General features: G+C 55.6%; 1 protein-coding gene across 1 annotated transcript in view; it reads left to right on the top strand.

Annotated features, from left to right (window-relative positions):
- Positions 1-378: 378 nt before the first annotated feature.
- The window catches only part of LOC148591241 (olfactory receptor 14A16-like), a 35,788-nt gene continuing 25,166 nt past the window's right edge, over positions 379-11,000 (top strand). The window contains exons 1-2 of the mRNA XM_088537936.1: positions 379-1,280; positions 9,903-9,965. Of these exons, the coding sequence (XP_088394062.1) occupies positions 379-1,280; positions 9,903-9,965 (965 nt within the window). The remainder of the gene's footprint in view (positions 1,281-9,902; positions 9,966-11,000) is intronic.

Below are 11,000 nucleotides of genomic sequence, written 5' to 3'. Positions count from 1 at the left end.
TTATATTTGGGAGGGAAGATGCTGAAGGGCTCGTTGATGTGTTGGGTGGACTTCACCTGACAGAAATGGTGAATGGTCAAGCTCGTCACCTCTGTTCCTTGATTCCCACTGCTGTACAGCAGGACAGACCCCCTGGAGTCCAGGGGCTGAGGTCCCTGCTCCTCACAGCACACTCAGCCAGTGCAAAGCAGAACTCAAGCAAAGTACTGAGAAAAAGATCCTCTCAGTAAAGACAGAGGCAGTGTGAGAGTGCATGGGGGGAGGATGTATGAAAAATGAGCAACTAGAGAGTTTTTTTTTTTTTCTTGAAAAGTTAATACTAACTTCTCACTGTCTTCTCTTTTTTTTGGACAGTCCCCAATGACACGAGGGAGCAAAATGCCCAACAACAGCTCTCCTGCTGACTTCCTACTACTGCCATTCACAGACAGGCGGGAGCTGCAGCTCTTGCACTTCTTGCTCTTCCTGGGCATCTACCTGGCTGCCCTCCTGGCCAACGGCCTCATCATCACAGCCGTAGCCTGCGACCACCGCCTCCACACCCCCATGTACTTCTTCCTCCTCAACCTTTCCTTCCTTGACCTCGGTTTCATCTCCAGCACTGTCCCAAAAGCCATGGCCAATTCCCTGTGGGACACCAGAGCCATTTCCTACTCAGGATGTGCTACACAGGTCTTTATGTTTGCCTTTCTCATGTCAGCAGAGTGTTCTCTCCTCACAGTCATGGCCTATGACCGCTATGTTGCCATCTGCAGACCCCTTCACTACGGGACCCTCATGGACAGCAGAGCTTGTGTCAAAATGGCAGCAGCTGCCTGGGCCAGTGGTTTCCTCAATGCTCTCCTGCACACTGGGAACACATTTTCCATACCACTCTGCCAAGGCAATGTGGTGGAGCAGTTCTTCTGTGAGATCCCCCAGATCCTCAAGCTCTCCTGCTCAGACTCCTACCTCAGGGAAGTTGGGCTTCTTGTGGTTAGTTTTTGTTTAGCTTTTGGGTGTTTTGTTTTCATTGTGGTGTCCTATGTGCAGATCTTCAGAGTTGTGCTGAGGATCCCCTCTGAGCAGGGCCGGCACAAAGCCTTCTCCATGTGCCTCCCGCACCTGGCTGTGGTCTGTATGGTTGTCAGCACAGCAATGTTTGCCTACCTGAAGCCTCCCTCCATCTCCACCCCAGCTCTGGATCTGGTTGTAGCTGTTCTGTACTCAGTTCTGCCTCCAGCACTGAACCCTCTCATATATAGCATGAGAAACAAGGAACTCAGGGATGCACTGAAAAAAAAATGATTCAATTGGTATTATTTCAGCAGCAGTAAGGTGCCCATCTTTCTACTCAAGTGATATCTAATTTCTTTCAGACAACTCCTGTGATTTTGGCATTCTTGCTTTAATATTGAGGTTTGTGCACAAGTTTCTGAATTCATCCCACTTCTCCAGAGGTGTTAACCATGTCTTTCTGACCCAGAGGTCTTCTTTAAATGTGTCTATCATTGTGGCAGAGCTGTCGTTCCCCTAATTAAAGGGTATGTTTTCAGTGGATCTTGTGGACTGGGCTCTTCCAAAGCTGGTGCCAAGAATTGCTCCATGACGTTCAGCCTGAAAGATGCTTGTTGCTTTTCTGGGGCTCTTCATGGGCCCAAGGCAATGAGCTCCTGGGGGGATATGTTAGGGAATAAGGACTGGATTCAGTTCTCACTTGTGAGTGCTGGGTGCTCCTCATAGTGATGAATGGCCAAGTAGTATCTGCCTGGGACTGTCCCCTGTATGGTGGCCTATGACCACATTGGGGACGTCGCAGGCACAGGGAAAGGAGCTTCAAGAGCCGCCCGTGACAGCTTATACCTGAAGTCATGGTCTGGATCTAGGGACACATGAACACAGCCTGAGCCATTTTATATGCCCTGTGATTGCTCAGAGCATCATTCACAGATACAAGCCCCTTGATATGGTGTTCTCAGGTACAATGATGCCTGTCCAGCTGGGTCTGTGTCCAACCATGAGCACAACAACTGCAGAGTCACCCTGTGACCCCAGAGCACCACAGCCCACTCACTCTGCAGAGCAGCACCAGCATCTCGGGGTCCTGCAGGGAGCACCGGGAAGGCTCCAGGACCTTCCAGGCAGACCATAACTAAGGAATTAAGCAGGGGAAGGGTTTTCCAAGTACAGGGATATCCCTGGGGAAGGGGAAAAGGAGCAATTGTGCTCTTAGAAGGAGGAATAAATGGGGAAAAGAAATATGTTTCTGTGCATGTCAGCTAGGGGCTGGCTGCTGTGTCCCTGGCAGCAGGAGGTGCCAGCAGAGCCCCAGGGCAGGAGCCTTGTGCTGTGCTAGAGAGAGGGGCTGGCATGGGGGCTGCAGGCAGCCTGGGGTAGGGAAGCTCTGGGATACAGGAACAAGAGGCACAGAGTGTCCCTGTCCTCTGTGTCCGTATGGGGGCCAGTTCCAGCTTGGAGCCTGATGGGGCACCTGACACACACAGCCCTGTCCCCTGGAGCTGCTGTGCCCACAGTGGGGCTGGGGCTGTGGGGTGAGTGCCCTGCGGGGGGCACTGCTGTGGGGCCACCCCCAGCCTGGTCTGCTCTGCTGGGTGGGCTGGGAGAGGGCAGGGCAGATGGGGAGAGCTGGAGAGGGGCTGGGCTGGGCTGGAGAGGGTCCGGAGAGGAAAAGGACGTTTGCTGAGCTGGGTGTCCTTGGTTGCATGGCCTGACTGTGAAGGGGCCGCAGGGCATTTGTCACGGATTGGTCTCTCACTTTGGCCATTTCCAGCACTAGTCCAACATCGGACATTTGCAGGACTCAGCAGGGGCAGGTTGCTGGGGGTGGCTGCCCAAGCAAGAGGGCTGTGGTGGGCTGAGACACCAAGGGTTGTTGCTGGGTCCATACTGGGGAGACCTTTCCCCATCCTGGAGTGCACCCTGCCCCATGCGGTGCCTGCATAGCAGGACCATGGGACACTTGTGGTTCCTTCAGGATCTGAGGCTGCCCTTTTGGTCTGTTTCCTGAAGCAAGAGCCATGTTGAGATGCAGCAGAAGCAGGGCATCTTCTTTGGGGGAAGCTGAAGAGAGGGCTAAAGCAGCGAAGCAGGACTGGGGCGAGCGTGTGCGTGAGGGCTGGTCCCTGCAGGTGATCATTGGCCGCAGTGAGCCAGGCTGTTGGGCGCACTCAGCTGCTCCTCGTGTGCCACGCGACTCCCGCTGGGCCTGGCAGCGCTGCCTTCCAACTCATCTGCCAACAACCTCCTTGCCTTCTTCCTTGCTTGTCCCATTTTGCCAGGCACCATCCACTCATTCCCAACTCCGTAAGAGAGCAAGAAATCCCACAGCCTGACATTGGAATGGATACACATCGCTGGAAAAGAACCATTGCTCCTTTGCAGGCCTGGCCTTGGAGGCTCCCTTCCTTTCCAGAGAGCAATGCCTGCTCTCCTGAGGATGAGCTTGTCCTCTCCTGGCACTGCTGGAGTGCAGGCATTTAGAAAGGGAGCACCTGAGCATGGAGCTACGGTCCCTGCTGCCTGTGGGAATGCTCTTTGGCTCCATGATGTCGTACCTGCTTTTTCTCTGCCACAGTTTTCTCCCACGATACAGCTTGAACGAAATAAATATAAAATAAAGAGGGGAAAACAAGGTATGAGAGTAAATAAAAGGAAAAGGAAAGGAAAAGAAAGGAAAAAGAAATTTTAAAAAAACAGTGAGAGGAAAAGGAATAAAAGAAAAGGAAAATAAGATAGAAAGAATTCAAAAGGAGAAGAGAAACAAAGAGATTAAAAAAGAAACAGAAACACACAGGAAAAGAAAAGGAAAAACAAAAAGAAATAGAAAAAGTAAGCGAAGAAGAGGGAGAAGAAAAAGACCAAAAAGGAATAAAAATGGCAAAGAGGAAAAAAAAGAGAAAAAGAAGAAAAAAGAAAAAGAATAGGAAAAAGCAAAAAGATAGGAAAGGGATTGTGGATTTCCCCGGGCCGCGTGTGAAGGGAAGTCCTAAACGGCCTCTTTGCTGGCCCTCCCTTGCCCCTAGGGTATGGAATCTTAGGGCTACACACACACATCTGCAATGGGGATGATTTTTGTCCTTGACCTCACTTGGAAACACGACATAAAACTTAAGCAATGATACAGGAATATATATTTAAACAATAACAATAAAATAACAATATAATAAACACTAACAACAACAACAATAAAAACAACATCAATAACACTAACAACAATAATATCAACAATATCAACAATAACAAATATTATTATAAAAGTCTCCAAAGAAAAATCCACATAAGAAGTCATTGCTGGTGTCCCTGAGCCCAGCGCTTCCCAGCAGCAGCCAGGGTGAAGGGGATGTTGGTCTGCAAGGGAAAAGGAGGCGTGAGCAGGGCCGAGGAGCGGCTCGGGGGCTCCCGTGGAGCAGAGGCTCTTTGGCGGCTGCGCGGGCTCTTTGGCAGCAGCGCTGCCGTCATTGGTGCCCTGGCAGAGGCTTGGCGTGGCCAGCGCAGCCCAGAGGCCGGCAGAGGGGCTGAGGCAGCAGGTGCCCAGGCCTTGGGCGCTCCTGCGCCCTGTGCAGCTCTGCCCCGGCGCCGCGGCCCGCCAGAGCGCCCGCACACCTGGGCCAGGCTCCCGCGCGGCTGCTCCCCAAAGGCAGCGCGGAGCAGCGCCAAGGGGCCGGGCACAGCCCCAGCTCTGCCCGTGCAGCCGGCAGCAGGGGCCATACCTGGGGGCTGCAGCCGAAGCTCTCCCACTGCATGGGCTCCTCCGTGCTGCAGCCGACCAAGCCGTTGTTCCCCACCATCTGGAAGAGAGCAGGAGACCTTGGTGGGGACGGTGCTTGGGGAAGAGGAAGGACACGCACGTCCAGGGACTGCAAGGGCTGTACCTGGCTGCTGCCAGAACTGAGCCACTCCATAGGCTTAAGATCATTTTCGGCAGTCCCATCAATGCACGGAATCTGCAAGATTGAAGTAGGTGTTTGCAGGGGAGGTTCCACAGGCAGGAAGTCCTAGTCTCAAGGTCCGTCCTCCAGCCATGGGAAGCAGGAAACAGGGAAGGGGCCAGATCCAGCCCCAGGTCTACCCATGCAACCTGCAGCAGGGACAATACCTGCAGGCCGCAGAAGGAGCTCTCCCACTCCATAGGTTCCTCCTCGCTGGTGCAGCCGACCTGGCTATGGATGCCGGTAGCCTGAAAGAGAGCAGGAGAGCTTGTGGGGATGGTCATGGTGGCAGCGCTGGCTCTGTGCGCGGGGCCTCGTGTCCCCTGTGTGCGCGGGGCAGGCGGTGCACAGAGCCAGGGCGCCAGGCTCAGGCAGCAGCCCCCGAGGCCTTGGCCGCTCCTGGCCCTGGCGCAGCTCTGCCCCAGCACCCAGGCCTGCCAGAGCTCCCTGGCATCTCTGCCACCAGCCCTGCGGCTGCTCTCGCAGAGCCAAGCGCCAGCCGTCCCCGCGCAGCCTCTGCCTACGCGCACAGTACCTGTCTGCTGCACCCCGAGCTCTCCCAGTCCATATCCTCTACTTCAGAGTTATCCATATTTTTCACTGTCCTGAGTCTGCAACGGAATGGAATTGTTTACATTTGCAGCCATGAGCACCTAGTGTCGCGCGGTGGCTTTGGGGCCTCCCCTGGGAGGCATCGCGCAGGCTGCCCTGCAGCCCCGCAGCTCCCCTGCATCTCATGGGCACCACGGGTGGCCCCTGGTGCTGCGCGGCCCTGCTGCTCACCTGGCCTTGCTGCTGCGTGGCCAGCACTGGGGCCACTGTGAGGCGCAGCCCTGGGAAGCATCCGTGTTCCCGTGGCGATAACTGCCCCTCTGGGATGTTCCACTGCTGCGTGGGGGGAGGAGGGCAGCAGCAGGGGCCAGGGGGGCTGCCGTGAGGAAGGGTCTGCGTGTGCTGGACTCCCCGTGGCACTGCTGAGCCTGGCGGCAGAGAGCAGTGCGTGGCCTTGGGCTTGCTGGGTGCCAAGGAGGGCTCCTCACGCAGCCCCATGGCGCTGCTGGCGGCTGCCTGCCCAGAGGCCGGGCTGCACTTGGGGCTCTGCTCCCACCCCTGCAAGCAGCCTTGAATGCCTTGCTCTTTCTTCCCTGCTCCACTCCTGCCCTTACAGCCCGATGGACTCAAGACAGTTTTGTCTTCCATGATTGAGACGTGTTCCTTGATAGCGCAATGAGCGCCAAGGGCAGTTGTGCCCTGGGGCCAGGTGTGCATGTCCTCAGCAGAGTCCTTGTGAGTTGGTGGTGGCCTGGGACCTCTTTTTGCAGCTTCATCCACTTTCTGATTTCCTCTGGTTACATTGCTCCTTTCCTTCTAAATGGCCACAAGTGCATGTATTACCCCAAAGGTATATTTCAAGTCACATAGATATTGGCCCACTTTCCTCCAGGTAACTCCAGAGTCTGTGTGAAAGCAAGCAAATCCGCTTTCTGAGGTGATGTATTTACAGTTCATGGTCCTTGGTTCTTTGTTCTTTGTTCACAACATGGAGCTTTTTGTAGATTTTACATTCATTTTGGTGCATTTGCGCCCTGTTGTGGGCCTTCCCCATTCAAAAGCGAGCAGCTTATGACTTTGCTCTTCCCATAGGATACAAAAGAAAGTGTCTTTTAAATCCAAAAGTGTAAGAGAGAGGCTTAACACAATTTTGATTTTAAGAGTATACAGATTAGGTACAACAAGATATATGTCAAACACTCTTTGAATGATAGCACTTAGATCTCATCCTCTGATTGCCTTGCCTTTAATTCCACTCTTCCTGGTGAAATACCACTGGCCACAGGCCTGCAACTAGATTCAGCACCATTGATAACAACTCTTGAAGCTTGGCCATCCAGCTAGTTCTTGATCCACATGCTCTGCACTTAACTACACCAAACTGCCTGAGCTTCCCAGCATCCCTAGAAGGATGTTACAGGAGATGATGGGAACGAGAAGCTTGTTTCATGGGCCAGCTTTTACAAACAAGTATTCCTGGCTGTTTTTAAGAATTTCAGTTCATCACTGCAGTCAATAGCAGCTTCTCCAGCACTGTGAAAGTCATCTTCTCCGTATATCCTCGACTTTGTCTAAGGCAAAAAGAGGAAGCAGGCAAGACTCTTCCTCTCCATGGCTCAGCATGATTCCAGGCAGCTCGTCTCTCCTGCACCTCCAAACACCGCTTTCCAGAGAGGGGCCGAGTGGAGACCCACATGTGTAAAGCTGCTGACGGACAAGCCAGAGCAAGGCGGGTGCTGAGTGAGGGCAGTGCCTGATCAGAGAATAAACACGTTTCTCACAAGGCCCCTTGGACCCGTGTCACGAGGCAGACGAGCTGCAAGCAGCCTGCATGGGGCAAGGGCTTCCCAGCGCCTTTCCTGCCGGCGGGGGCACTGCGCACGCCTGGGCTCTGCAGGCGTCACGCGCGCAGGCAAGGGGGCTCCCAGCACTGGCCCTCACAGCCACGGGGCTGAGCTCGCTGCCCAGCCCTCTGCTCGCGCCTCCCTGCAGGGAACACTGCTCTGCTTCACACTTCCCCTCCAGCATTCCCAGGGCAGTAGCCAAATGCCTGCCGGCAATTCCTCACACCACCAGCCCTTGGCTTTCATGTCCTACCCTGAAAGTCGGGAATTCTTTCCCTTAGCAAGTGAGCATTGTAGCCCACTGCTGGGCAGAGCTGCATCACCTGCAGGTCCCTGCTGCTGCTGAGGGCACATTTGTGCCTGCTCTGCCCTCTGCAGCCCTAGGAAGCCATGGCAGGGGCAGCAGTGCAGGAGCCGCACCAAGGCTGCTCTCAGCCACAGCACATGGCGCCTGCAAGGTGTGCGGCAGGACAAGAGAAGGAGCCCAGCAGCGCACCAGGCCACCACCAACTCACAAGGGCTCTGCTGAGGACATGCACACCTGGCCCCAGGGCACAACTGCCCTTCATGCTCATTGCACTAGCGAGGAACACGTCTCAGCCGTGGAAAACAGAACTTCCTCCAGTCCACCGGGCTGTATGGGCAGGAGTGGAGCAGGGAAGAAAGATCAAGGTGTTCAAGGCTGCTTGCAGGGGTGGAAGCAGAGCCCCAAGGGGAGCCCGGCCTCTGGGCAGGCAGCCGCCAGCAGCGCCATGGGGCTGCGTGAGGAGCCCTCCTTGGCACCCAGCAAGCCCAAGGCCACGCACTGCTCTCTGCCACCAGGCTCAGCAGTGCCAGGGGGAGTCCAGCACACGCAGACCCTTCCTCACGGCGGCCCCCCTGGCCCCTGCCGCTGCCCTTCTCCCCCCATGGAGCAGTGGAACATCCCAGAGGGGCAGTTATCGCCACGGGAACACGGATGCTTCCCAGGGCTGCGCCTCACAGTGGCCCCAGCGCTGGCCACGCAGCAGCAAGGCCAGGTGAGCAGCAGGGCTGCGCAGCACCAGGGGCCACCCGTGGTGCCCATGAGATGCAGGGGAGCTGCGGGGCTGCAGGGCAGCCTGCGCGATGCCTCCCAGGGGAGGCCCCAAAGCCACCGCGCGGCACTTGGTGCTCATGGCTGCAAATGTAAACAATCCCATTCTATTGCAGAGTCAGGAGAGTGAAAAAAATTACTAACGCTGAAGTCGAAGCCATGGAGTGGGAAAGCTCAGTGCAGGTACTGTGCGCACAGGCAGAGGCTGCGCGGGGACGGCTGGCGTTTGGCTCTGCGAGAGCAGCCGCAGGGCTGGTGGCAGAGGTGGCAGGGAGCTCTGGCAGGCCTGGGTGCTGGGGCAGAGCTGCACCAGGGCCAGGAGCGGCCAAGGCCCTGGGGGCTGCTGCCTGAGCCTGGCGCCCTGGCTCTTTGCACCACCTGCCCCGCACATGCGGGGTACACGAGGTCCCACGCACAGAGCCAGCGCTGCCACCATGACCGTCCCCACAAGCTCTCCTGCTCTCTTCCAGAGTCCTGGCACATGGAGCCTGGATGGCTGCAGCATCTAGGAGCCCATGGAATGGGAGAGTTCGACCTGCAGCGTCCAGGTAGTGCCCCGGCTGCACGGGGAGACGTGGGGCAGGTCCTTGCCTCTTCTCTTTCCTCTTCCCTGCTGCTTCCCGCTGCAGGAAGATGGACCCTGGGGCCACCCTTACCTTGCTCTGGCACCTGTCCTGCAAACGCTTCCTTCTCTCTCGTAGGATGTGCACATAGATCGGTGCCCTGCACTGAATGAACGGGAGCCCATGGAGTGGCTCAGTTCTGGCAGCAGCCAGGTACAGCAGCCACCCGATGAGCTTGTGCTTCCTCCTCTCCACGCAGTGCCCCTACCAAGGTCTCCTGCTCTCTTCCAGGCTGGGGACACCAATGGCCTGGTCGGCTGCAGCACAGAGGAGCCCATGGAGTGGGAGAGCTCCGGCTGCAGCCCCCAGGTCTGGCCCCTGCTGCCGGCTGCACGGGCAGAGCTGGGGCTGTGCCCGGCCCCTTGGCGCTGCTCCGCGCTGCCTTTGGGGAGCAGCCGCGCGGGAGCCTGGCCCAGGTGTGCGGGCGCTCTGGCGGGCCGCGGCGCCGGGGCAGAGCTGCACAGGGCGCAGGAGCGCCCAAGGCCTGGGCACCTGCTGCCTCAGCCCCTCTGCCGGCCTCTGGGCTGCGCTGGCCACGCCAAGCCTCTGCCAGGGCACCAATGACGGCAGCGCTGCTGCCAAAGAGCCCGCGCAGCCGCCAAAGAGCCTCTGCTCCACGGGAGCCCCCGAGCCGCTCCTCGGCCCTGCTCACGCCTCCTTTTCCCTTGCAGGACAAGCTCCCCTTCACCCTGGCTGCTGCCAGGAAGAGCTGGGCCCAGGGATGCTACCGATAACCGGCTTTGTGGATTTTTGTCTATAGACTCTTGTAGTAGCATTTGTTGTTGTTAATGTTGCTGTCGATGTTGTTGTTGTTACTGTCAATTATATTGTTGTAATTTTTCTTCTTGTTATTGCTTATTATATTGTTATTTTTGTTGTTGTTGTTTAAATATATATTCCTGTATCATTGCTTAACTGTTGCATTTTGTTTCCAACATCTCAGGCACAAAAATCATCCCCACTGAAGATGTATGTTTGTGGCACTTTATTCCAGACCCTAGGGGCTAGTGAGGGCCAGGAAAAGTCTCTCTAGGGCTTCCCTCACATGTAGCCCTGTGGATGCCACAGTCCCTTTGTCATCTTTTTTCTTTTTCTTATTCTTTTCCTTTTTACTTACTCTACTTTTTCTCTTTCTCTTTTCCTTTTCCTTTTTAATTCTTTTTTTTTCTCTCTCTTCTTCCTCTTCTTAACGTCTCTTTTCTTCATTTCTTCTCCTTTTAATTTTTCTTCTCTTTTTTTCTTCTTCTTTTTCATCTCCTTTTTCTTTTCCTTCTTTTTCTTTTTCTTTTTCCTTTTTCTTTTCCTTTTCTTTTTCCTTTTCCTTTTCCTTTTTCTTTTTTTCTTCTCCTCTTTCTTTTTCTTCTCCTTTTTCTTTTTCTTCTCCTTTTTCTTCTCCTTTTCATTTTCAAGAGCAAACTGAGAGCACAGGGATGAGGATGGTGGGCAGAGCAACAGGGTGTCCTCGTGGTGGGTGTCTGCTATGGAGCGCCGGACGAGAAGCAGCATCTGCAAGGCCTGTGGAGCGCGAAGCATTTCTTCTTAGACAAAGCAGCCCCACCTGCATGTACCAAGGCCCACACAGACCCTGCAAGTTCTGGGCAGAGGACAGAGAGCAAGTGCAGGCCACACGTGGACAGGCCATGCTTGACACAACCTTCTCTTCGACACAAGGCTGGGGTTTCCTGTGCTTAGGAGCTGCTCGTACCAACACAAGTGCCCCCATCACGGGCCTCCTTCTCCCCACAGGTGGGCCAGCAGGAGCTGCCCGCAGCAGTGCAGCGCAGCGGGAGCCCGGCTTCGTCCCACCAAAGGGACCGGCTGTCACCACTGCCCAACCCTCAGGGCTCATGCACCTCTGAACACGGCATCGCACAGGTACAGAGCTGAGCGGCGGTGGCGGCCGAGCCTCTGCCTGACTCCCCATGGGGCCGAGAAGCAGGCGGGACCTGCTGGGAGACACCAGGAGGTCTCTGTGCCC

The sequence above is a fragment of the Tinamus guttatus genome, unplaced genomic scaffold (genome assembly GCF_059628265.1).
Source record: "Tinamus guttatus ecotype Peru unplaced genomic scaffold, ASM5962826v1 Tinamus_guttatus_pri_ptg000903l, whole genome shotgun sequence".
In the NCBI taxonomy this organism is placed as follows: domain Eukaryota; kingdom Metazoa; phylum Chordata; class Aves; order Tinamiformes; family Tinamidae; genus Tinamus; species Tinamus guttatus.
Note: the sequence above shows the minus strand (reverse complement) of the source record. Positions and strands in the feature narration are given on the sequence as shown.